The sequence below is a fragment of the Hypomesus transpacificus genome, chromosome 17 (genome assembly GCF_021917145.1).
Source record: "Hypomesus transpacificus isolate Combined female chromosome 17, fHypTra1, whole genome shotgun sequence".
NCBI classification, from domain to species: Eukaryota; Metazoa; Chordata; class Actinopteri; order Osmeriformes; family Osmeridae; genus Hypomesus; species Hypomesus transpacificus.
In genome coordinates, this window is record NC_061076.1 from 16,378,845 (window position 1) to 16,402,655 (window position 23,811).

The 23,811-nt window shown below is 44.6% G+C and overlaps 2 protein-coding genes across 2 annotated transcripts; both read left to right on the plus strand.

The window, feature by feature from the left end:
• Positions 1–1,155: 1,155 nt before the first annotated feature.
• On the plus strand, positions 1,156–15,145 carry LOC124479523. The gene is made up of 12 exons (XM_047038289.1): positions 1,156–1,225; positions 1,429–1,462; positions 1,791–2,435; positions 4,405–4,482; positions 4,653–5,024; positions 9,245–9,343; positions 9,561–9,626; positions 9,709–10,413; positions 10,836–11,540; positions 12,127–12,819; positions 13,997–14,074; positions 14,246–15,145. The coding sequence occupies exons 2-12, from the start codon at positions 1,453–1,455 to the stop codon at positions 14,626–14,628; spliced, it is 3,834 nt and encodes a 1,277-aa protein (XP_046894245.1). The 5' UTR covers positions 1,156–1,225; positions 1,429–1,452; the 3' UTR covers positions 14,629–15,145.
• A 1,692-nt stretch (positions 15,146–16,837) lies between these two features.
• On the plus strand, positions 16,838–22,529 carry msl1a (MSL complex subunit 1a). Its single transcript, XM_047038448.1, has 9 exons — positions 16,838–16,919; positions 17,602–18,422; positions 18,964–19,202; positions 19,310–19,590; positions 20,045–20,109; positions 20,758–20,825; positions 21,217–21,341; positions 21,644–21,716; positions 21,811–22,529. The coding sequence occupies exons 2-9, from the start codon at positions 17,754–17,756 to the stop codon at positions 21,899–21,901; spliced, it is 1,611 nt and encodes a 536-aa protein (XP_046894404.1). The 5' UTR covers positions 16,838–16,919; positions 17,602–17,753; the 3' UTR covers positions 21,902–22,529.
• Positions 22,530–23,811: the final 1,282 nt, after the last annotated feature.

Genomic DNA, 23,811 nt, shown 5'->3' on the forward strand with positions numbered 1-23,811 from the left:
ATATCAAATATTTGTAGCAACAGTTTTAGAAAAGCAATAAGCCCCGCGAGTCCGTGGTTTACGCTGATTTTACAACAGGTAAGGGGGTTTTCGGCACTCCGCTTCGCGCCTAACAACTCCCCTTACCTGTTCTAAAATCAGCGTAAACCACGGCCTCTTGGGGCTTATTGCTTAAATGTATGTTAAACGTTAAACATATTCTTTCTGAAGTCCACAACCATCTCCACTGTCTTATGAGCATTGAACTCTGAAACACAGGGGCGGTTTTAGGCACGGGCAGACCCACGTCACGTGGGGGGCGCACAAGCATTTAAAAAAAGACATCTGCGCGGTTTTCTCTGATCTATCGTTTCATTTTGTGGGGAATTGGCATATTGGCGCCCCCTTCAGGCAGCCCTGCTTGCTGAGACTGTGCCGTGCAGTGTGTAACTGAAAAACTCGACCGGGCGCAAAATGTGCTAGGACCGCCACTGCTGAAACACACACACAAACAGACAGGCCTGTTCCCAAGAGACTCACATAACCAGGCAGGCCTGTCCCCTAGAGACACACATAACCAGACAGGCCTGTCCCCAAGAAACACACATAACCAGGCAGGCCTGTCCTCAAGAGACACACATAACCAGGCAGGCCTGTCCTCAAGAGACACACATAACCAGGCAGGCCTGTCCTCAAGAGACACACAAAACCAGGCAGGCCTGCCCTCAAGAGACACACATAACCAGGCAGGCCTGTCCTCTAGAGACACACATAACCAGGCAGGCCTGTCCCCTAGAGACACACATAACCAGGCAGGCCTGTCCTCAAGAGACTCACATAACCAGGCAGGCCCATACACCATTCTTGTACACTGTAGTCCAAGCACAACTGATTTCTTGTCTTTGTTTCTGTAAGTAAACAAATGCATTGTAAAAGTATAGACATTTCCCTACACACCCCCCTCCACTAAATAGTCTACAAAAATTATTTTGAACAAATGTTTGGAAAAAAATGTTTTGAAAGGTTTAAACAATATTTTTGAAAAAAAAAGGTTTGCATCATTGATTAGTATTTGATGAGAACTCTACAATACTGTGAGCTCCATCGCACGGCATGTCTCCACTGCCAAAACCAGCCAGTCAGGTTACATGCTCTCATTAAACGTCTGCGCCAGGACATGCCCTCATCAATCACTTTTTAAGACAACGCCTTTCTTTCCTCGTCTGCTAGGCTTCGACTGGATGGTGTGAGTATTTGTTCGTTAAACGTTGATTGAAAATGTAATTCATTGCTAACCAGATTTACCAATTCATTTATAAACTATATCAGCAGATTTTTTAAGGTTTGACATGTATTCTAAGTAGGTTACAGGTAGGTTGATGTGACACCACAATAACCTTGCATTGCCGTGTTTTATTTGAGACCCTGCCTGCTCTCCAATCTCTACAGGAATGAAGAGAAGCATTATCAACTATGACTTCAGGTAAACAGTCTTCGTTTCAATGTTTCAGTCATAAAATAATTCACCACAACCAGTAAGTTCATCGTGTTAGTTGTGGTTACATTTGAAGGTTTTATTGCACAGTGTCACCTGTATAAATGAATAGGATATGATTTAGCTTCACAGTATAATTTACCACTCCTTCCATCGTTCAGTACATTTATTACATGAACAATAATAACAAAAATGTCTCCCTTGACTTTCTCACTTTTTCTCCGTTTCGCCTCTTTTTCTGCCCCTTTCTCTCTCCTTTTCTCTCTTTGTCTCTCTTCCCACCCCTCTCTCTTTGGTGACTCCCTCCATCTCTCAGAGCTGAGGATTGTGCTACTGGGCGGGAAACGTGAAGGGAAGAGTTCATCAGGAAACACCATCCTGGGCAGAGAGGAGTTTGACCTGAGGACAGCTGCTCAGTGTGTGAAAAGACAGGGAGAAGTAGCAGGGAGGCAGGTCACTGTGGTCGACACTCCAGGATGGTGGAGGGATCTCCCTGTAAAGAGGACTACTGAGCAGGTTAAACAGGAGATAGTACGCAGTGTGTCTCTGTGTCCTCCAGGACCCCACACTCTCCTCCTGGTTATACGGCTGGATGTCTCATTACTAGAGGAAGAGAGAAGATCAGTAGAGGGACACCTGCAGCTTCTCAGTGAGAGAGTCTGGAGTCACACTATAGTGCTGATCACTCGTGGGGACTGTCTGGGAGACACAACCATTGAGCATCACATTGAGAGAGAAGGGAAGGCCCTCCAGTGGCTTGTTGAGAAATGTGGGAACAGGTATCATGTCCTCAACAATCAAAACAGGGGTGATGACACTCAAGTCACTGAGCTGTTTGACAAGATGGAGGAGATGATGGCAGGAAACCGGGAAAAAAAACTGGAAAGAGGAAATGTTTTTTACCAGACGTTACAACTGTCTATGACAAGAGCCAGGAGTTACCTTTTCCTCCCTCCAAACAGTGAGTATTGACTATTTACTTTACTAACAGCAGCTCTGGCACATAAATATTTATGTGAGATTAGAGAAACAGATGGGATGACAATACACAGACAGAAATATAACTATAGAAATATGTGTCCATAACAAGGACCAATTCAATATCCATCATTTTAATATTCCATGTATTACATTTGTTGGTAACACTTTAGATGAGCTCACCAAATTCATAATTTATTATTTATTAACCAATTTGTTACTTATTAGTTAACGTTTTTTTCACCATTAGTTATTTGTTGTTCATACAAAATGTATCATTAGTAAAGCATTAGCAAAGCTAAACCCCAACCAAAACTTAAACCCTAAACATAAACCCTAGCCCTAAACCCGAACCCTAACCCTAACTGTGTGAACAAATGCTTTACTAATGATACATTTCGTATAAACAATAAATAACTAATGGTGAACAAACCGTTAACTAATAGGTAACAAATTGGTTAGTAAATTATTAATTTGGTGAGCTCATCTAAAGTGTTACCCATTTCCTTGGTCCCCTCCTCTTCTCTCTGTACACCACCTCAATTGGACCAATCATCACCTCCCATGGCTTCTCCTACCACTGCTACGCTGACGACACGCAGCTGTACCTGTCGTTCCCTCCGACCGATCCGGGGATCTCAGCTAGGATTGAGGTCTGCCTCGCAGACATCTTCGCCTGGATGACTGAGCACCACCTCCAGCTGAACCTTGCCAAAACGGAACTTCTCATCATCCCGGCCAAACCCTCCATCTCCCATGACTTCTCAATCACCCTGGGATCTGCGACGGTGACCCCCTCATCCTCTGCCAGGAACCTTGGGGTTACCATGGATGACGAGCTCTCCCTCACGGCCCACATTGCTGCGGTCTCCCGGTCGTGTAGATTCACCCTCTACAACATCCGGAAGATCAGGAGATACCTGTCTGAGCACTCCACTCAGCTGCTTGTCCAAGCACTTGTCCTCTCCAAGTTGGACTACTGCAACTCGCTGCTCGCCGGTCTCCCATCATGCGCAACCCACCCTCTTCAGAGGATTCAGAACGCAGCGGCCCGCCTGGTCTACAATCTACCCAGACGCTCCCACGTTACCCCGCTCCTCATCTCCCTCCACTGGCTACCCATAACGGCCCGCATCAGATTCAAGACCCTGGTACTGACCTTCCGAGCAGTGAACGGGACTGCGCCCAACTACATCAAGTCTCTCCTGCAGCCTCACACCCCCACCCGCCACCTACGGTCTTCTTCAGACAACCGCCTGGTGGTCCCACCTCTCAAGACCGCCCGGTCCCAGCACAAGCTCTTCTCCTGCCTGGCACCCCAGTGGTGGAATCAACTCCCCACCTCCATCAGAGACACGGACTGTCTCTCCACCTTCAAGAGAAGGCTCAAGACGCACTTGTTCCGGGAGTACAATGGTACTTAGGAATGGTTTGCTGAACCCAACGCTAGTTTCCTCAAGGATCACAATGACTCTTGCTTAGACTGTTGCTCTTGTTGGTTAGTGGTAGCTGATTTAAACTGTTGTATTCTATTTTAGTTAATCCTATTTGTATTGCTTTCCTACAGCTACACCTGCACTTAGAGATTAATGTTGTGTAATTTTAACTTGTTTAACTACATGCTCTTATGGTTTCTTCCCTTTAGCACTATTTTTTGGTTGTTCACAATATGTACTTCTTGTTTTTGACTACCCGCAATGCTGTGGGGCTATCTTGTTGTTATTATCAGTGACCTATGCACTTTGTAAAGCTCTCTCTTGGAAGTCGCTTTGGATAAAATCGTCTGCTAAATGAATAAATGTAAATGTGTAAACTGTGCATAAATTGTGTATAGTATGTAGCTGTCTGTGCATTTATCAGTCTGTATTGTTATCTGTGTTTGTCAGTGGATGTAAAAATATACATAATACTTGACCTTGTTTAGTTATTTGTATGTTGTTGTTGTTGTGCAGTGAGTGGAGACAGCAGAGCTGAGAGAGACGATGATTCTGGTTGGAGATCTGAGACTGGATCACTGTGGAGCCTTGAGAGTAAGATGCCTGTCTGTATGGCTTCCTGCCTGTCTGTCTAGATACTTTACCTGCCTGCAGCCTACTTGTATGTCAGTTTGCCTGTATGTCTGTCTGTAGAATGTTCGATATGTGGTCCCTGAGTAGGAATCTAACCAGCCCAGTATCTGACCTGCTGTGTTTCTCTACAGAGTGGAGAGATGGTAGATCTGATCTCCTGTCTCTGTGGAGCTCTGGCTACGGCTCCCAGAACTCCAGACTTTCTCACCTCAGCTCAGGGTGGACTGAGCATGCTCAGAAGGGCTCTGCAGAGGAGCAGCTGCACTCTGCAAGACTGGCGTTTGTGGAGCGAGTGAAGATGCCTGTCCTGGACGATCTGCTGGATGGACTTCTGCAGGAGAGGGTGATCAACGATGCTGAGATGGAGGTAGTGAAGGTGGAGGCAGTGAGGAAGGACAGAGCACGGGTCACCATCGACATGGTCATGAGGAAAGGAGGTCCCTCATGTTTTGTGATGAAAACTATGTTGTCTAAATGTGACCCTGCCTTATACAAAACTCTTGGCTTTCAATAAAACATGCAGAGAACAGCAGGGCCATCGGGTTTACCGGGGGAATCCCTGGTGGGCCGACGGGGTGCGCGTGAGTTCACGCTGCAGCACTGTGTCTGCAGCACGGTTGGAGTGAGGTATTTTTTAGAATTGGTTGTTCTACTACTTGACTTGTGTATTGATATATTTGTTGTTTTTTATACTTGTACTTTCAATCAAATTAATAATCCCTTCATTTAATTAGAGTAAAATAATATCCAAAAAGTCAAGCGTTTTCCAAAATAAGAGTCCCACCATCAAATCAACATAATATAGTGATAATCCCATAGATCTTTTAAAAGCAGAAATAAACCACAAGCTAATAAGAATAAATAGATACAACTTAAGGGAATTGGGGAGAACAATTAATTGAAACTTTCACATTGATTTGGGGAATTACTATTTTAAGTGTTATTGTAATTAAGTTAATTGAAATTGTTGTTTGTTTTGTTAATGTATTTTTTTCATGTGAAGGAAAAAATAAACAACCATTCTATTACCTCTGAAATATGGCCAACGTGTTTTGTGTGTTTCATTCTGTAGTGCATACAGTACCGTCTTTCCAAAGAACCACATATTCCGATACATCTCCCATTGATCATCTTATTATTCTCTGTAGCGGTGTTAAAGTTAGACACTCGTTACACTTTATTCTTGCATGCCCATGTGGATTTTTGCATTATGTAGGATTTCATTTCATGAAAATCTTCCACTGCATATAATTTAAAAAAATGTTGTCCAATCACTGCAGTTGTTTTATGTTGTAGATCTTGTGAAATGACATGTTAGTGAGGTGTTAACGTGTTTTTCACTTTGAAATAATGGTCCAGATTACAGTTACGGCGGGATGACAAGGTAACTCTTGAGTAATTAGTGAGGAGTTAACATGTTTGTCACTTTAAAATAATGGTCCACATCACAAGTAGTTCCTGCAGGATGACAAGGTAACGCTTGAGTAATTAGTGAGGAGTTACACTGGTTTTCACAAGTAATAGGCCTATAATAAGTCTAATTTTATATTTGACACATACGGTACAGGCCGTGCTTATTGCAACATAAATGCAGGAGGCAAATGGTTTTTGACAAGAAAACATCAATGTTTATATTCATATCCTAAAGAGAAGTCCTCCTCAAGCGGCTACTGTAACATAAAGGTAGGTCTTTAGAGTCTGAGACATTGAACTGACACTCAAGAGCTCATAATAGTAAACTAATTCAATCATGAGTGTCAGCATCACTTCCTAATTATAAAAAATGTTAAACAAATGATCATTATTTGTATTAATACCATGTTTAAGTTTGAAATAAACAGAGAACATACGTCCATCCTTTGGTAAGAGTAGTCACTATCGCAACCTGTAGTTAACGTATTTGGAGGGATATAATATTCATAAACTGGTTTCCACAAAGAACCCATTTGAGGCACAAGCTTCTGAAAAATGATGACCATGTTAAGAGTAAAACAACCAAATGTTTCACTTTTTAGATATGTTACTTTTGTGATTATTAATTAATTGGCTATTATTTCTTAATTGGTCATAGTTCACAAGTAGTTCTCAAGAGGATACATTTATTTAGTAATAACCAAATACATACAGAATCAGAATCAGAAGGGATTTTATTCGCCATGAGTGTTTGCACAAACAATGAATTTACTTTGGCAGGGAGGTGCATACATTAAACATATAGGAATATTGAAACTAAAATATGTGGACTAACTATACAAAGGAGCAAAGTCTAGCTAATACTAAGGGGAAACGTACCAAGGAACTACCTTTGTTGTAATTTAGTTATTACTTACTGCTTAGTTGATCTTGGTTCCATATTAGTTAATGGTATTAAATTCGGTGTTAATGTAGAACTACCTATTACTTCCTGCATAGCTACTCATTAACAACGGACCATTATTCTAAAGTGTTACCGAAAAGGTTGTACCTCATGATTTTATTATATGTTTGTCTATTTTGTTTTGTAATCTATGGACCTAGTAAGTGTCCGAAATAAAGTTTATCATGATGATGATGATATATTGTTGGAATCTGTCAGAAATATTAATCTATCAAGCATTGCACAGTCAGTCGGTAAACAAGTTTAAGGAAGCTTTATTGCTTGCGGACGGCCCACAAGGAGACAAAAACATCACACGCCAATGTGCTACAAAGTTTGTTTGCTAGCATGTTGTGCTAGCTAGCTATTTAAACGGAACCGCTCTTGACTGTTATTGGTTAAAACCAAAGCATGCGAATGTCCCATGGCTCTTCTTTCATTGGCTCCCTTGCATAGACCTGGCACGCGCGTGTGCGTGTTTGAGTGTGTGCGTGTTTGAGTGTGTGCGTGTTTGAGTGTGTGCGTGTGTGCGCTCTCTGACCTCTGTAAGCTTGACCATATGATTAACTCTTTTATGGCCTCTCCAGAAACATAGTGGTCAAGCCCAGGTTCCCTTGTTTATGTATGCCCAGAGTTCAGATTTGGGGGTAGGCCTCTTTGCACAAAAGGAACACTGAACACAGAATCATTCTTATACAGAATAACAGTTACATCTTTAACTTTTCTAACGGAATCATTGAAATACTCTTAAAAAAGTTTTATATTGATTAACATACAATGGGTACATACAATTAGAGCCTCTCATTCAAATCTGAATTGATTTGTTAATATAATCTTATGAATGTTAACTTTGATATTTGCCAATTGAATGTATCTAAGATCAACTGAAATAAGGTTTTACCATCAGCACAACATGGCAACACCAGACAGAGTAATGTGTAAATATAGAATTTATATAAAGGTAAAGTATATGGTTAGACAAAAATGTCTAATTGGGTACAATCATATGTGGATAAACTCATTGAAACAATCTATTTCTTTTTATAAAAACCTCCAATACATATAAATGTTGTTACAGGATGTTCATTATTCGGGCCACAGCTGTCAGACCTGGATTGTGTCAATGCTGTTTCAGTCCATCATTCAGAATTTAAACTGAAAACAGTTAACTTCCATTTGACATGGGATCCATCACATGCCCTGACCAAATACTGCACATAGAATCAGAATCACAATTTGGTTTTATTTGCCATGTACGTTTACACAAACACAGAATTTACTGTGGCTGGAAGGTGCAAACAACAAACATGTACGGATCTTCAATAATAAAGTAGAAAAGTACACTAGTTTAACTAATCCTAAAAACTAAAAATCTAAAAAATAAAACAATTTTAAAATGTAAATGATACATTTAAATAAAATATATATACAAATAAGAATATTAATATGAATGGGCAATAGTGCAAAATAAGGTGGCTTGTGCGTATTGCAACAGGTGTCGGATGGATAATAATAGATAATAGATAAATGTCAGTGTTGAAGAGGCCAGTAGCAGATGGAAAGAAACTGTTCTTGTGGCGTGAGGTTTTGGTCCTGATGGACCGCAGCCTTCTGCTGGAGGGGAGTAGCCGGAACAGGGAGTGTCCAGGGTGGGAGGTGTCGGCCACAATCTTCCTCGCTCGCCTCAGGGACCTCGAGGGTGGGCTGATTGCAGCCGATCACCTTCTCAGCAGTGTGGATGATACGCTGCAGTCTGCTCTTGTCCTTGGCAGTGGCAGCAGCGTACCAGATGGTGATAGAAGAAGTGAGGATGGACTCAATGATGGCTGTGTAGAAGTGCACCATCATTGTCTATGGCAGGTTGAATTTCTTCAGCTGCCGTACAAAGTACATCCTCTGTTGTGCTTTACTGGTGAGGGAGCTGATGTTCAGTTCCCACTTGAGGTCCTGGGAGAGGATAGTGCCTGGGAAGCGGACACATAGGGGGATGGGGGTGAGGGGGGCTGTAGTCTTATACATAACCAGACAGGCTTGTCCCCAAGAGAGACACCCAGTCTATTACAAAACAGTTTGTACACCGTAGTCCATGCACAACTAATGTGCTGTCTTTGTTTCTGTGTGGCAAACAAATGCATGGTAAAAGTATAGACATTTCCCTACACACCCCCTGCTTTAAAGTCTACAATACATTTTTTGAACAAATCTTTTGAAAAAAATGTTTTGAAAAGTGGAAACAATATTTTCATAAAAGGTTTCGAAAAAAAAAGTTTGCATCTTTGATGAGGACTTGATAAGGACTGTGAGCTGCGTCACACGGCATGTCTCCACTGCCAAAACCCGCCAGTCAGGTCACATTCTCTCAGTAAATGTCTGCGTCTGGGCATGCTCTCAACAGTCAGTTTCACTTTCAAGACAACCCCTTTCCTTCGTCGACTAATAGGCTTCGACTGTGTGGTGTGAGTATATGTACGTTAAATGTCGATTGAAAATGTAATTCATCGTTAACCAGATTTACCAATTTATTAATAAACTATAACAATGGGCTACAATAGACACAGGGTAGAAGATGTTTGATCTTAACAGATTGTTTAAGGGTTGACATATATTCTAAGTAGGTTAGCTACAGGTAGGTTGACGTAACACCACAATAACCTTGCATTGCCATGTTTGATATATATTTTAGACCCTGCCTGCTCTCCATTCTCTCCAGGAGTAAAGAGAGGAGAACAATTATCAACTATGGCTTCAGGTAAACAGTCTTTGTTTGTGTTTCAGCCTTAAAATAATAATAAATGGTTTTCTGTATACTCATCCTTCTCTTTCTCTGACAGATGACTCCCTCCATCTCTCAGAGCTGAGGATTGTGCTGCTGGGGGGGAAACTTGCAGGGTCAAGTTCAACAGGAAACACCATCTTGGGCAGAGAGGAGTTTGACCTGAGGACAGCTGCTCAGTGTGTGAAGAGACAGGGAGAAGTAGCAGGGAGGCAGGTCACTGTGGTCGACACTCCAGGATGGTGGAGTAATGTCGCTGTAGAGAGAACTACTGAGCTGGTTAAACAGGAGATAGTACACAGTGTGTCTCTGTGTCCTCCAGGACCCCACACGTTCCTCCTGGTCATACAGCTGGATGTCTCATTCACAGAGAAACAGAGAATATCAGTAGAAGGACACCTGCAGCTTCTCAGTGAGAGAGTATGGAATCACACTATAGTGCTGTTCACTCATGGGGACCATCTGGGAGACACAACCATTGAGCAGCACATTGAGAGAGAAGTGAAGGCCCTCCAGTGGCTTATTGAGAAATGTGGGAACAGGTATCATGTCCTCAACAATAAGAACAGGGGTTATGACACTCAGGTCACTGAGCTGTTGGACAAGATCGAGCAGATGGTGGCAGGTAACAGAGGAGGCCACTATGAGATGGACAGAGAGATCCTGGAGAAGATAGAGGAGAGAAGGAGCGCAGAGGAAGAGAGAGCACAACAGAGGCAGATGAAGGTGCAGGAACAGAGAGAGACTCTCAGATCACTAATGGGTGAGTTTCTTTCAGTGTCAACCCAGAGTCTTGGTGTGAATAGCCTAATCAATGTGACATGCAGTACACTGGATAATTAGAGACAGGTTGTAATCTGAGAAAACATCATTTAAATTATTGATGAACAATATTGTGGATTATGTAGATATCAGTAAATGTTTTTGTAGGATATGTTCATATGAGCAGTGAACATTTCTGCAACTCACATTATTACTATGTGCTGCAGATGCTTCACTCAAACAACCTGTAAAATCAGATAATTGTAAATTTCACAAAGAAAATGCAATCTCTGTATGCCTTTTGTCTTTCTCTTTCTGACTTTATCTCTCAATCTGTCTCATGCATCTATATTTTCCCCTCTCTCTCTCTCTCTCTCTCTCTCTCTCTCTCTCTCTCTCTCTGTTTCTCTCTCTCTCTGACAGGTGACTCCCTCCATCTCTCAGAGCTGAGGATTGTGCTGCTGGGGGGGAAACGTGCCGGGAAGAGTTCATCAGGAAACACCATCCTGTGCAGAGAGGAGTTTGACCTGAGGGGAGCTGCTCAGTGTGTGAAGACACAGGGAGAAGTAACAGGGAGGCAAGTCACTGTGGTCGACACTCCAGGATGGAGGAGGGATCTTACTGTAGAGAGTACTACTGAGCTGGTTAAACAGGAGATAGTACGCAGTGTGTCTCTGTGTCCTCCAGGACCCCACACTCTTCTCCTGGTCATAGACTTGGATTTCTCATTCACAGAGAAACACAGAAGATCAGTAGAGGGACACCTGCAGCTTCTCAGTGAGAGAGTCTGGAGTCACACTATAGTGCTGTTCACTTGTGGGGAATGTCTGGGAGACACAACCATTGAGCAGCACATTGAGAGAGAAGGGAAGGCCCTCCAGTGGATTATTGAGAAATGTGGTAACAGGTATCATGTCCTCAACAATAAGAACAGTGGTGATGACACTCAGGTTACTGAGCTGTGGGACAAGATGGAAGAGATGGTGGCAGGAAACAGAGGAGGCCACTATGAGATGGACAGAAAGATCCTGGAGAAGATAGAAGTATGGAGAAGAACAAAAGAAACTAGGGCGAAACAGAGGGAGGCCAAGGTGATGAAGCAGAGAGAGATCCACAAAACATTCATCAGTAAGTTATTTCTGCTACTGATGGAACATGTTCCTCAGTAAGTCATGAGACAGTGTGCAGTGTCGTCCAGACTTGAATTGATGGAGGGTTTTTCACTATTTTTGGAACAGTTTATCCTACAATGTAGTACAGAAACCAGTGGTCCTTAGCCCTGGTCCTCAGGTCCCACAGTCCTGTATGTTTTAGATGTTTCCCCCAACCAACACACCTGATTTAAATGAATAGTTCATTATCAGTCTCAGCGGAATCATTTGAAATCAGATGTGTTGTATAAAGCAAACATCTATGCAGGCCAGTGGGCCCTGAACACCAGGGTACAAGACCACTAACATGAAGCACATAGGAGCCCTTGTAGTCCCCAAATGACAAGTAGCTTGTGACTCGACACTGGTGTACTGTCAATCTATGCATTGTTTAACATTAAGTGTTTATGTATTAACACTGTGACGTATGGAATTTGGTTTTATAGCAGTAAGATCTCATATAAAGCTACACAAGATTTATACGCAGTTAGGAATACTTTCAGGGAATAAACTGTAGTTTAGAAATGTTTCTCTCTATACTCATCCTTCTCTCTCTCCTACAGGTGACTCCCTCCATCTCTCAGAGCTGAGGATTGTGCTACTAGGGGGGAGGCATGCAGGGAAGAGTTCATCAGGAAACACCATCCTGGGCAGAGAGGACTTTGACCTGAAGACAGCTGCTCAGTGTGTGAAGAGACAGGGAGAAGTAGCAGGGAGGCAGGTCACTGTGGTCGACACTCCAGGATGGAGGAGGGCTCTCCCTGTAGAGAGAACTACTGCGCTGGTTAAACAGGAGATAGTACGCAGTGTGTCTCTGTGTCCTCCAGGACCCCACACTCTCCTCCTGGTCATACGGCTGGATGTCTCATTCAGAGAAGAAGAAGCTAATTCTGTAGAGGGACACCTGCAGCTTCTCAGTGAGAGAGTCTGGAGTCACACTATAGTGCTGTTCACTCGTGGGGACTGTCTGGGAGACACAACCATTGAGCAGCACATTGAGACAGAAGGGAAGGCCCTCCAGTGGCTTGTTGAGAAATGTGGGAACAGGTATCATGTCCTCAACAATAAGAACAGGGGTGATGACACTCAGGTCACTGAGCTGTTGGACAAGGTGGAGGAGATGGTGGCAGCAAACAGTGGAGATGTGTTTTACTCTGAGATGGACGGAGGTACAGAAATGAACTGGAGTTCTGAAGAGTATCAGACTTCACAACTGCCTGCTACTGCAGCCAGGAGCATAGACCTGCCTCCATTCAGTGAGTATTGAGTATTTACTGTACTGACAGCAGCTCTGGCATATAAATAATTGTAAATTCATAATAATTGTAAATTTACCTTAATGTTGAAGGAGAGATGGTAGAAACAGAGAAAAAGACAATACTCAACACACAACTATACAGACAGAAATATCTGTCTAATAATGCCAGGTATCTGTGTGTGTCTGCGATTATCTGGAGAACCGGGCACATAATCACAATCATATTTTGCCTTTTTATAATCCAACGGAGTGCAGTACTGTGATTGAACTAATGTGATTAACAAAGGAATTCGCAATTAAATGAAACTAAGCGTAGAAAGGAAAATAGGAAATTTCTGTTTTGTTATTTAGAAGCCAATTCACTTTTACAACCGATAATCAGCTGCTTTCAAAGGGGATGGCTTGCGAACAGAACGACAGAATTTTATTACTTAAATTAATGTGTTTACGGATTTCAAAACTGCCAGCACATTGCAAATGTACAAGCGCTGTATGGTGAATTAGGTCTACAATTATGACAGCATGCTCAACCATTGTGCATATAATAACTTCTGTTATTAACTTAATGTTTTGATGTTTGTGGTGGTAAGACAATTCAACAGAGAACCAAGATAGTACCATTTTGATCAATGTAACATAAGCAATGTATAAGGTAGGAAACAGCAGACAAATGAATGCTACATAATCATTTGCATGAATGTAGGCTACCACAGCATTGGCAATTTGACTAGAATAGATGAGCAGGTTGAACAAGTAGGCTACTTCAGAGATGACGGAGAATTTCAATTGTGATCTGAGAAATATCAGTATCAAAGGCACTGAGAACTGTAATCACCAGCTGCATCACAGGCACTGCACTATCTATCTACAATTCCAGAAATCTGTGTGTCTCACTGACATCATCATGGGCACTGTGCCCAATCTAAAATTCCAGGAATCTCTCTGTATGTGTTTCACTGTCATCACTGACTGCATCATGGGCACTGTGCACTAGTACATGTGTCCTCAACAAGAACCAATTCAATACTTGTGATCCTACAGTCAAATACTCAACCACTGAGCTATAGCTGTCTGTGCATTTACCAGTCTGTATTGTTATCTGTGTTTGTCAATGGATGTAAAAAGATACATAATACTTGACCTTGTTTAGTTATTTGTATGTTGTTGTTGTGCAGTGAGTGGAGACAGCAGAGCTGAGAGAGACGATGATTCTGATTGGAGATCTGAAGCTGGATCACTGCAGATCCTTGAGGGTAAGATATATGTCTGTCTGTCTGCCTCCCGACTTAGTCTAGATATTTTACCTGCTTGCAGCTTACTTGTTTGCTGGTATGTCTGTTCATCAGTCAGTTGAATGTTCCATATGTGGTCCCTGAGTAGGAATCTAACCAGCCCAGTATCTGACCTGCTGTGTTTCTCTACAGAGTGGAGAGATGGTAGATCTGATCTCCTGTCTCTGTGGAGCTCTGGCTACGGCTCCCAGAGGTCCAGACTTTCTCACCTCAGCTCAGGGAGGACTGAGCATGATCAGAAGGGCTCTGCAGTGGAACAGCTGCGCTCTGCAAAACGGGTGTTTGTGGAGCGAGTGACGATGCCTGTCCTGGATGATCTGCTGGATGGACTTCTGCAGGAGAGGGTGATCATCGATGCTGAGATGGAGGCAGTGAAGGTGGAGGCAGTGAGGAAGGACAGAGCACGGGCCACCATCAACATGGTCCTGAGGAAAGGATCTCCCTCATGTTTTCTGATGAAAACTATGTTGTCTAAATATGACCCTGCCTTATACAAAACTCTTGGCTTCCAATAAAACGTACAGAGAACAGTGTCAGACCTAAGATGAGTGTATCACACCAGTGTTTCAGCCTAGTAGGGAATACACTGTATGTACAGATATATTAATTACAATTCATACACAGATAAATGAAACATGAATTTGCCATATATTTACACATGGTATTTTTTATCTACATTGGAACTATATTGTTGGAATCAATGAAATCCATAAAAATAAATATATATATATATAGTTTTTCGCTGGGTATATACAATAGACGTTCTCATTCAAAGCAAAATTGAGTTATTTATATAATCTTATGAATGTTAAGTTCGATTTTTGCCAATTTTATTAAATTAAGATCAACGGAAATAATTAACTATTATGTTTTACAGTCAGCACAACATGGCAATACCAGACAGATTAATGCAATATAGTTGGTATTTAAAGGTGAAATAAATGATTTGATAGAATTAGCATACAACCATATATAGGGATGAGCTCTTTAAAAAAACTATATATTTGAATAAAAAGCTCCAATAAATGTAAATATGTTGTTAAAAGATGTTCTTTGTTTGGGTCACAGCTGTCAGACCTGGATTGTGTCAATGCTGTTTCAGTCCATCATTCAGAATCTAGACTGAAAACAGTGAACTTCCATTTGACTTGGTGTCCATCACAAGCCCTGACCACAGACAGATTCATGTCCAGTACATTTCTTAACAGCATGTTCTCACATACCTTAGCAGTCCAAGTTGTTTGATTCCACCTCAGGACATTTCTGCATGTCTTCCCCTTTCTTTCTCTCCCAAACACTTCCTGTGTCCCTAAACTGTCTCTTTCCAAAGGTTTTTCACGTAAATATTTGTGACATGGCTGTAAAGTACATTCACATAACATTTTACATTTTAGCAGACCCTCTTATCCAGAGCGACTTACAGTAAGTACAGGGACATTCCCCTCGAGGCAAGTAGGGTGAAGTGCCTTGCCCAAGGACAAGGCTTGGCAGGGAATCGATCAGGCAACCTTCTGATTACTAGTCTGACTCCCTCACCGCTCAGCCATATGACTCCCATAATTTAAAAATGAATAAAGAGAATTTGTATATTGTAGGGATGTATGATGTAAAGATAGTAACAGTTGTAACAAGATTGTGAAGGGTAATATAAAGTGGTAGTAGGAAATGAACCCTTCACACTTACCTTATATAAACACCTGCACCATCTACACTGTAGGGAGGATTCATGAGTATAAACACCTGCACCATCTACACTGTAGGGAGGATTCATCAGTATAAACACCTGCACCATCTACACTGTGAGGAGGATTCATCAGTATAAACACCTGCACAACCTGGACTGTGGAGAGGATTCATGAGAAATAGTCCTTCTTTTTGAATCTCCATCTTGTGGGTTTCTGTAGATGAGTCAAATCACGGATGTTGTTCAGTGTTTTCAGTCAGTGATTGATGAGGCTCCTGTGCAGCAGTTACTTTTACACAGAACATGTACTTAGGTAAAGAAAGTCTCCTTTAAAATGACAAATAAGTCGAGGTAAGTCAAGCTTTGTAGAAAAAAAACATCTGTTGATGTGAGTTTTCAGTGGTATGGATGTGTGATGTGTGTACACATTTAGTCATTTAGCAGACACTCTTATCCAGAACGTGTAAACGTTTCATATGTGAATGTAAAGAGTGTCTCCTTTAAAATGACTGATAGAGAAAGGTGTTTCATAAGTGTTTGTGTAAGGACAGTCTGAATTATTTCCTAAACGGCCCCTCATAATCTAACTGTACCACACAGTAGACTACGTAGCACCATAACACTTTCAAACTGCTTGTGGTTAAAGCACGTCCTCTAGTGGTGACGTGGCAGTAAAACTATAATCTGACGGATAGAACAGTCACCCACTATAGTCTGGGATCTCAAGGTGATACTGACACACAAATCATTTTAATTCCGATAAAGAATTTGCTCATCATTCAAAGTTGCCTATAAAATCACAGGAACCAATTGGAAAAACTGCAATTCATACTTAATCGAACTAAAATTGTGGTTGTGTCAAATTACAAATATACGTTTTATAAATAGGTTACACTTTGCTTTTCTAACTAGTTAATTGTTTTTCAACACTTGACAACGGAAACACTGGACGTTTAAAATAACTAGCAACGTAGTATAATTCGTCTGATAAAGTAGGAAATCAAATGTAGCAACTTTTTGGTCCAAAGACTGAAGAAATTGTTACATCGTTCACCGACGACGCATGCGCGTAGACGTGATTTTTAAAAGATCACTTGGGGAGGGCATGAAGGCGATTACTAGGTGAGTTCGAATAAGGACATATAAATTGGTTGACAGGTTGTACATTAAGCATGAAATACAAACAGCTTGTTTGTGGTAATCGTCCATAGAAAGGACCAGGTCTTTTTAAACGATTATAGTTAAAATGGCGTCAATGGACCAGGGTTACTTGAAGTCGAAGGGACTGTCATTGTTTTGCTCGTTCCTGCAGACCTAAAATGGAGGACATATTGCTAGACAACAGGTTCTGCAGTCTCCTATGTAAAGCCGGCTTCTAGACACCCTGCACGATAAAGTAGCTAGCTAGCGAATCTGATTGTTAATATGGACTCCTAATTTCTTCCCACACATCTATAAAGTGACATCTCTTTATCTAGCAAGACTTGTTCAGCTAAAGCTGGCTGGCTCCATCCTTTCTCATAGAAAACGTTTTCAAATGCATGATGCCGGTTTATAGCTGTGTTCACCCAGGAGAGTTGCATGCACGGGGAAAGTGTTCCGCAGTTCCGTGTTCGGATAATCTCCACTGACACTTTCCCAGCTAGCATTTATGACCATGGTTTTGCCCTCTCTAGCTGATTTTCCTGCGGTTCAGCTAGGACATTGATCTGTTCGTTAAGCAACGCTGACAGATTTGCATTGCAGAAAATTGTCTGACTGCATTGCGATTTTCCCTTAATGATTATTATCACTCGTGTTTCAGGCTAACATTGGCATCCGGACTACGAATTGTTGAAAACGCACACCGTCCACAGTGCAGGATCCGGCCCTCGGTGCCACCAACGCCCTGACCAGACCTTGGTGGGCGTTGGTAGGCAGGGACGCCAGCCTTAGAGGGGGCGACCTGCGAGGATCATGACCTCCTCTGTGTTCACCAACGGAGGATACAAACTAGACAGCGGGAAAGCAGACCTGGCCAAACCCCAGACAGGAACGCCGACCGAGCCGTTCCCCAGCTTGCGGAGGGACTCGTGTGATCACGTCCACAGCCTGCCTCCCCCCACCGTGCTGGGGAACATCCACAACAGTGGCCCTCACAGCCACCAGGGGAAAGCCAAGGCTCCCGGCCTGGGGCAGGTGGCGGCCTGCAGGCCCGGACAACACCCCGGCGTGGGAGAAGGTCAGGAGGAGAACTGGGGGAGGATCGGGATCCAGTCGACCACCCTCAGATCCATGGGGGGCGACTCGGGCTCTCCTGTCAAGGGCAAAGCACTACTAGGACACAACAACAACAACATGGCCAAGATGGACCCCGCAGGGCCGACCGCTAACAAGCACCCCCGGGACAGTGCGGGGGGGGACGGGGAGGCGAGGGGGGCCATCGGGGTGGGGGGGCCACAGGCTCCGGGGCTCAGCCAGGAGGGGAAGAGGGCGGGGGTCCGTAAGGGTGGCAGCCACTCCCCGGCCCAGAGCAGCTGCATCCGTCAGATCCTCCTCCTGCAGCTGGAGCTCATAGAGCAGCAGCAGCTGCAGCTGCACAACAAGAGCCAGGAGATCGACGACCTCAAGGCAGAGAAGGAGACGGTACGCCCCTCGGAGAACTGCCTCCCCGGCTCCTGTCGAGTTAGGACGAGTTGCGTCCTCGTAGCCTTTAGGTGTGTCAGAAGACATGATTTGACGTTCATTTGTACCCCTCTAAAAGCAGGCGTAAGCGATGTGGCTACTTCTCAAGACTGATGACACCAACCGAATGATATGGTGCAATAGTTTGAGAATTGATTTTGAAAACGCACATGCAGCCCTTATCAGCTCCACTCTGCCACCAGTGGTGCACTCATGTGAACGGCCCTATGACATCATCCTCTGTAACCAAGTCAAGTGAGACTGCCTCCAGTGGCGTCTCCGTCGTTCGCTATCGTTTTGTCATGCTCTTGTGATAACTGCCAAAAAACGTTGCTTGTTGAAGCTGTCTTAGTGTCCACCCACAGAAACTTCAAGTCAGTACATTAACGCTAAAACACGGGATTGTAACATAACAAATTTGAAAGACGTAAAATAGGAAGACGAATCTCAGATGTCGACTGGTCCACTTCACTTTCTTTCCCATTTTTTTCTTCCCCTCCAGCTCCTGGCCAGGATAGAGCGCATGGAGCGCCGCCTACAGGTGGGGAGGAGGGAGGGCGGAGCGGAGCACCTGGCGGCCCAGCGCGCCCCGCGCCCCCCCCCGGCCCACACCCCCCTCCGGGAGGACCCGGGGTCGCCGCCCGAGACGCCAGAGGGCCACGGGGCGGCGGGCGAGGGGCGCGGCCCCGGAAGCACGCCCCGCACCCTGCATTTCGGTAGAGGAGGCAAGGGCCACAAAAGGTAAGGGGCTGATTCGCGCCTCGGGTAACCCCGACGCCGCCATTCCAAACCCGGGTTTGCGACGGCGAGTTTCCTAACCCCACGATGTCGTCTCTCCACTCCGTCAGACGCTTCCTCTTCCAGGACCCCCGCTCGGCCAAGCGCCGCGCCCAGGCCAAGTCGGCCCTCCAGAAGGAGGCGCTGGTGCCCAAGGAGGAGCCGGCGGAGCGGGTAGAGGAGGAGGAGGAGGAGGAGGAAGAGGAGGAGTCCCCAAGGACCAGCCCCGACTCGCCCCAGTTTGAGGAGCTGTCCTACCTGTCCACCACAGACATGTACCTTTGCTGTTGGCACCAGCCGCCCCCGTCGCCATGGAGAGAGCCCTCGCCCAAGAAGGAGGAGGCCGTCGCTAGTGAGTGACCTGACCCTGACCTCTGACCCCGCGTCAGGTGGACTATGTACACGGGCAGATGGCTGACAGTGACATCATACAGGGCCTGTCAACTGTTTGGAAACACAGAGCCTTTGATTGTGTTTGAGTAACGCATGCACTGCAACTTTTCATTGTTTTAATGCATGAATTTAATCATTCAAACGTGGTCTGTAGGGCATTTAACCTACATGTATGCAACGAGTTAGCATGTTCTCCAAAAATTGTCTAAAGTGACAGTTTGATGAAAACATTTTGACCAATATCTGTACATTTTGTAATATCTGCAAATCTTCTTTGTTGCTTAAAAACAATAGGAACATGCATGTGTCTCTCCAAAACGATAAAAGACTAGATGTTTCCAAACTTAGAACAGGTACTGTATACCCCTGTATACTGATAGTATGACCTCTGTCTCTTTCCCCACGGTGCCCAGTCCCGTCGTGGAGAGAGAACATCATGGACCCCCTCAGCGAGGACGAGGCTACTGACATCCCTGAGGTGGGGGGCGGGCAGGGGGGCAGGAGGGCAGGAGGGCAGGGGGTGGGCAGGAAGGAGGGCAGGGGGGCAGGAGGGCAGGGGGCGGGCAGGAGGGCAGGAGGGCAGGGGGAGGGCAGGAGGGCAGGAGGGCAGGGGGTGGGCAGGAAGGAGGGCAGGGGGGCAGGAGGGCAGGGGGCGGGCAGGAGGGCAGGAGGGCAGGAGGGCAGGAGGGCAGGGGGTGGGCAGGAAGGAGGGCAGGGGGGCAGGAGGGCAGGAGGGCAGGAGGGCAGGGGGAGGGCAGGAGGGCAGGGGGCGGGCAGGAGGGCAGGAGGGCAGGGGGGCAGGGGGTGGGCAGGAAGGAGGGCAGGAGGGCAGGAGGGCAGGGGGAGGGCAGGAGGGCAGGAGGGCAGGGGGTGGGCAGGAGGGCAGGGGGTGGGCAGGAAGGACTGCAGGGGGGCAGGGGGTGGGCAGGAAGGACTGCAGGGGGGCAGGGGGTGGGCAGGAAGGACTGCAGGGGGGCAGGGGGTGGGCAGGAAGGAGGGCAGGGGGGCAGGCGGCGCTGAGTGGATGACTTGAGCTGATTCATAATGATGGCTCTCCTTCGGTTGGTCTTCTAACAAGCTTGTTGTTGTTGTTGTTGTTGTTGTTGTTGTTGTTGTTGTCTGATAGAATCTAGAGGACACCGTCTTCCTGAAGCGTCACTCGAAACACGAGCTGGATGAAAAGAGGAGGAAGCGGTAGGTTGAGCGATCACAGGTGTTCTGTTTGGAGTCTGGTTTTTGTGGAACATCTACGTGTTTACCTGTGTGTGTGTGTGTGTGTGTCTGTCTGTCTCTCTCTCTGTCTCTCTCTCTGTCTCTCTCTCTCTCTGTCTCTCTCTGTCTCTCTGTCTCTCTCTCTCTCTCTCTCTCTCTCTCTGTCTCTCTCTCTGTCTCTCTCTGTCTCTCTCTGTCTCTCTGTCTCTCTCTCTGTATCTCTCTGTCTCTCTCTCTGTATCTCTCTGTCTCTCTCTCTGTCTCTCTCTGTCTCTCTCTCTGTCTCTCTCTCTGTCTCTCTCTCTGTCTCTCTCTCTGTCTCTCTCTCTGTCTCTTTCTCTGTCTGTGTTGGTTGTCACGGGCCTGAGCTCAGATGGGACATCCAGAGGATCCGGGAGCAGCGGATGTTCCAGCGTCTCCAGCAGAGGATGAACAGGAGGAAGGGCATCCAGGAGAGCGAGCCTGAGGTGCTGTCCTTCTACCCTGATGCAGAGGACGGTACGTCCAGCCACACCCTCCAACACTCACACTAGGCAGGAGGAGTGCTGCTGGCTTGTTTTATGCCAAGGGTGAAACAGTGTTGCACAGGAGCGTCGAAGCAGGGCCTTCGGTGGGACTGTCTACCCAGGGCCCTTGAAAAAGCTAGAAGTGAACATTGGTTCAATGGAAAAAAAAAACGGACTTAACCAGAAATAGGGAGGACGGGGGGAGGAAATTATAATCTCTTCATGGGGCCCCAAATTATTAATTATTAATTAAAATGGTCATCACAAAAAATTCATAAAGTTTTCTTCCCTCAGTGGAGGCCCTTATCATCACCCCTCACCTGCCTGTGGTGGCCTTCGGCCGACCTTTGCCCAAGCTAACGCGACGGTGAGTTGAATCCTAGCAACGAGGAACACTGGATACAACAGAACTCACGCCAAATACAACTTACACGTTTTCCCCGCCCTTGCTCCTCTCTCAGAAACTTTGACCTGCCGTGGTTGGACGAGCGGAGTCGCTGCCGAGTGGAGGTGCCCAAGAAACAAACCCCTCATCGGACCTGCCGGAAATAGTCCTCAAACCCCCGTCCTGTCGACCCAGAGAGGAGAACAGCACTCGGCACCAGAACATCCAGAACCTGGTGTTTCTGCAGCCACCAGTCCCTGTGTGTGAGGAGACCCAGGTCTATGGGGACCCTCGCTAACCTCCCCCCTCACCCCCTTTCAAGGACCTGTGTCAAAGGTCTGGACGTGGTCCCTAAACCGCACGGCGGATGTCACCCCTTAGTTCATGTTCGGGCCAGTTTGAAGGATTCGATTACTGGTGTTGATGGACAAATCTATGGAGATGTGTGTGTGTGTTTTCTCTGGGTTCGTTACTAAGGATTGGGTTGCTGCTTTCTCCGGAACTTCATCTGCCAAAATCACCTCAGTAACAACACACACAAAAAGTTATTCAAACTATTCAATTGTCATTTTCACATTGACCTGCATTGTTGAACCACAGCACAGAATGTAGCTGTCCATCCCTTCTGTCATTGTTTGCTGTTGCAAGAGGGAACCTTCAGTTGGAGAAGGTTGCAGGACACTAAGTGGGCTGAAAATAAATGTGTTTGAAGCAGTTCCGCAACAGTTATTGGTTTGTGTTTCAACCAATGTTCTTGTAATAAAAGAGAAACGCTTTATGCTCTTGAAAGTTTAACGTGTCGTTGGCGCACATCATTGCTTTTTGGTCAATGTGAGTGAAATGTTTTACATGAGTTATAAGGTGCTGATAACGACGACGTTACAACATGATACATTTTCAATTATAGAGAATAATAATAGAGAATATTTGTTTTCGTTATAACATAGCCTAGAGCCTAGTTCAAATAACTACGGGTAATGGCAAGTCTATGATAGAGAACGTGAAATTTGCCTCATATTTCCCTTTTCGGAATTTCGCCTTCAAAATAAAAGCATAACCTGAATGCCACAACATTCTGAGGAATCTACGTCTAGATTCGGTTTTAACGGTTCTCGTTTTTCGAGATCATTCCGGTTACTAATGGTTACGGTTATTAACTACTAACTAAACCAAAATACAAATCTTTTTAAGGAGTTACACATAAATTATCTTCCAGTTGTTTCATTATCTTTATTGTTTTGCTTTATTTCCATCCCGAACATCTCTTTTCATTCTCCCTATTTTCACTTATAGTTTTGGCGGGTCATGGGTGTTTAAATTGGTTGAGCTGAATGTTGTTTGTATACTCGCATGTGTAATATAGTGTAGCATACTCTACGTGAACGTTAAAGTTTATATGGCACAGTGCTTTAAGACTTTAGTGAGTTTTCATTTTCATGAAAAAATTGGGCCTCCAGGGAAATCTGTTCCCCCTGACTGATGAATAGACTGATGTATAGATTAAACTTGTACAATGTCAATGTAAACTAATGGATGAAAGAAAATTGCCAATAATACAGACTATTGTGCAGTACAATAGTTAATTGGTACCTGGAACAAAACGTAAGATTGTGAGTTAAAAACAACATACACAATAATAAAACGAATAGGCCTAATGACAAACTATAAAATCTAAACAACCGTCCGAACAAGACAATGCTCACGAAGAACTAGGCATTTTCGGTTCAAATTTGGATACCTAGTACTGTAAATTATAGCGCTACTACTGTAGACTAGGCTACACTAGACGGATAAGCTCTAGATAGCTGTTAGACTCTGAAAACAGGGACTCACTAACAATTGAGCAATACAACGTACATACTTTAAAGCCTGTATTTGAGTGCAAATTAACTAAGCAACATCAAGAAATGTACCTTATGCTCATGGAAAGTAGGTAAAGTATACAAAGCTAACACACGCAATTATAAATCACATTCAGCTCAACCAAGCAACAAGGGAAAACGCGCACGAGCAAGGAAGGGGTAACTGGGGAACTGAATTCTAGGGAACACCGGTGTTGTGCCCCCAGATGCACCCC

Bases quoted from the DNA above. Each gene is read 5' to 3' on its own strand.
- msl1a (XM_047038448.1), top strand. From the start codon at position 17,754: ATGACCTCCTCTGTGTTCACCAACGGAGGATACAAACTAGACAGCGGG. The intron at 19,203-19,309 runs GTAAGGGGCTGA...CCACTCCGTCAG, and splicing joins GGAGGCAAGGGCCACAAAAG to ACGCTTCCTCTTCCAGGACC. The intron at 21,717-21,810 runs GTGAGTTGAATC...CTCCTCTCTCAG, and splicing joins TTGCCCAAGCTAACGCGACG to AAACTTTGACCTGCCGTGGT.
- LOC124479523 (XM_047038289.1), top strand. The intron at 9,627-9,708 runs GTAAACAGTCTT...TTTCTCTGACAG, and splicing joins ATTATCAACTATGGCTTCAG to ATGACTCCCTCCATCTCTCA. The intron at 11,541-12,126 runs GTAAGTTATTTC...TCTCTCCTACAG, and splicing joins GATCCACAAAACATTCATCA to GTGACTCCCTCCATCTCTCA.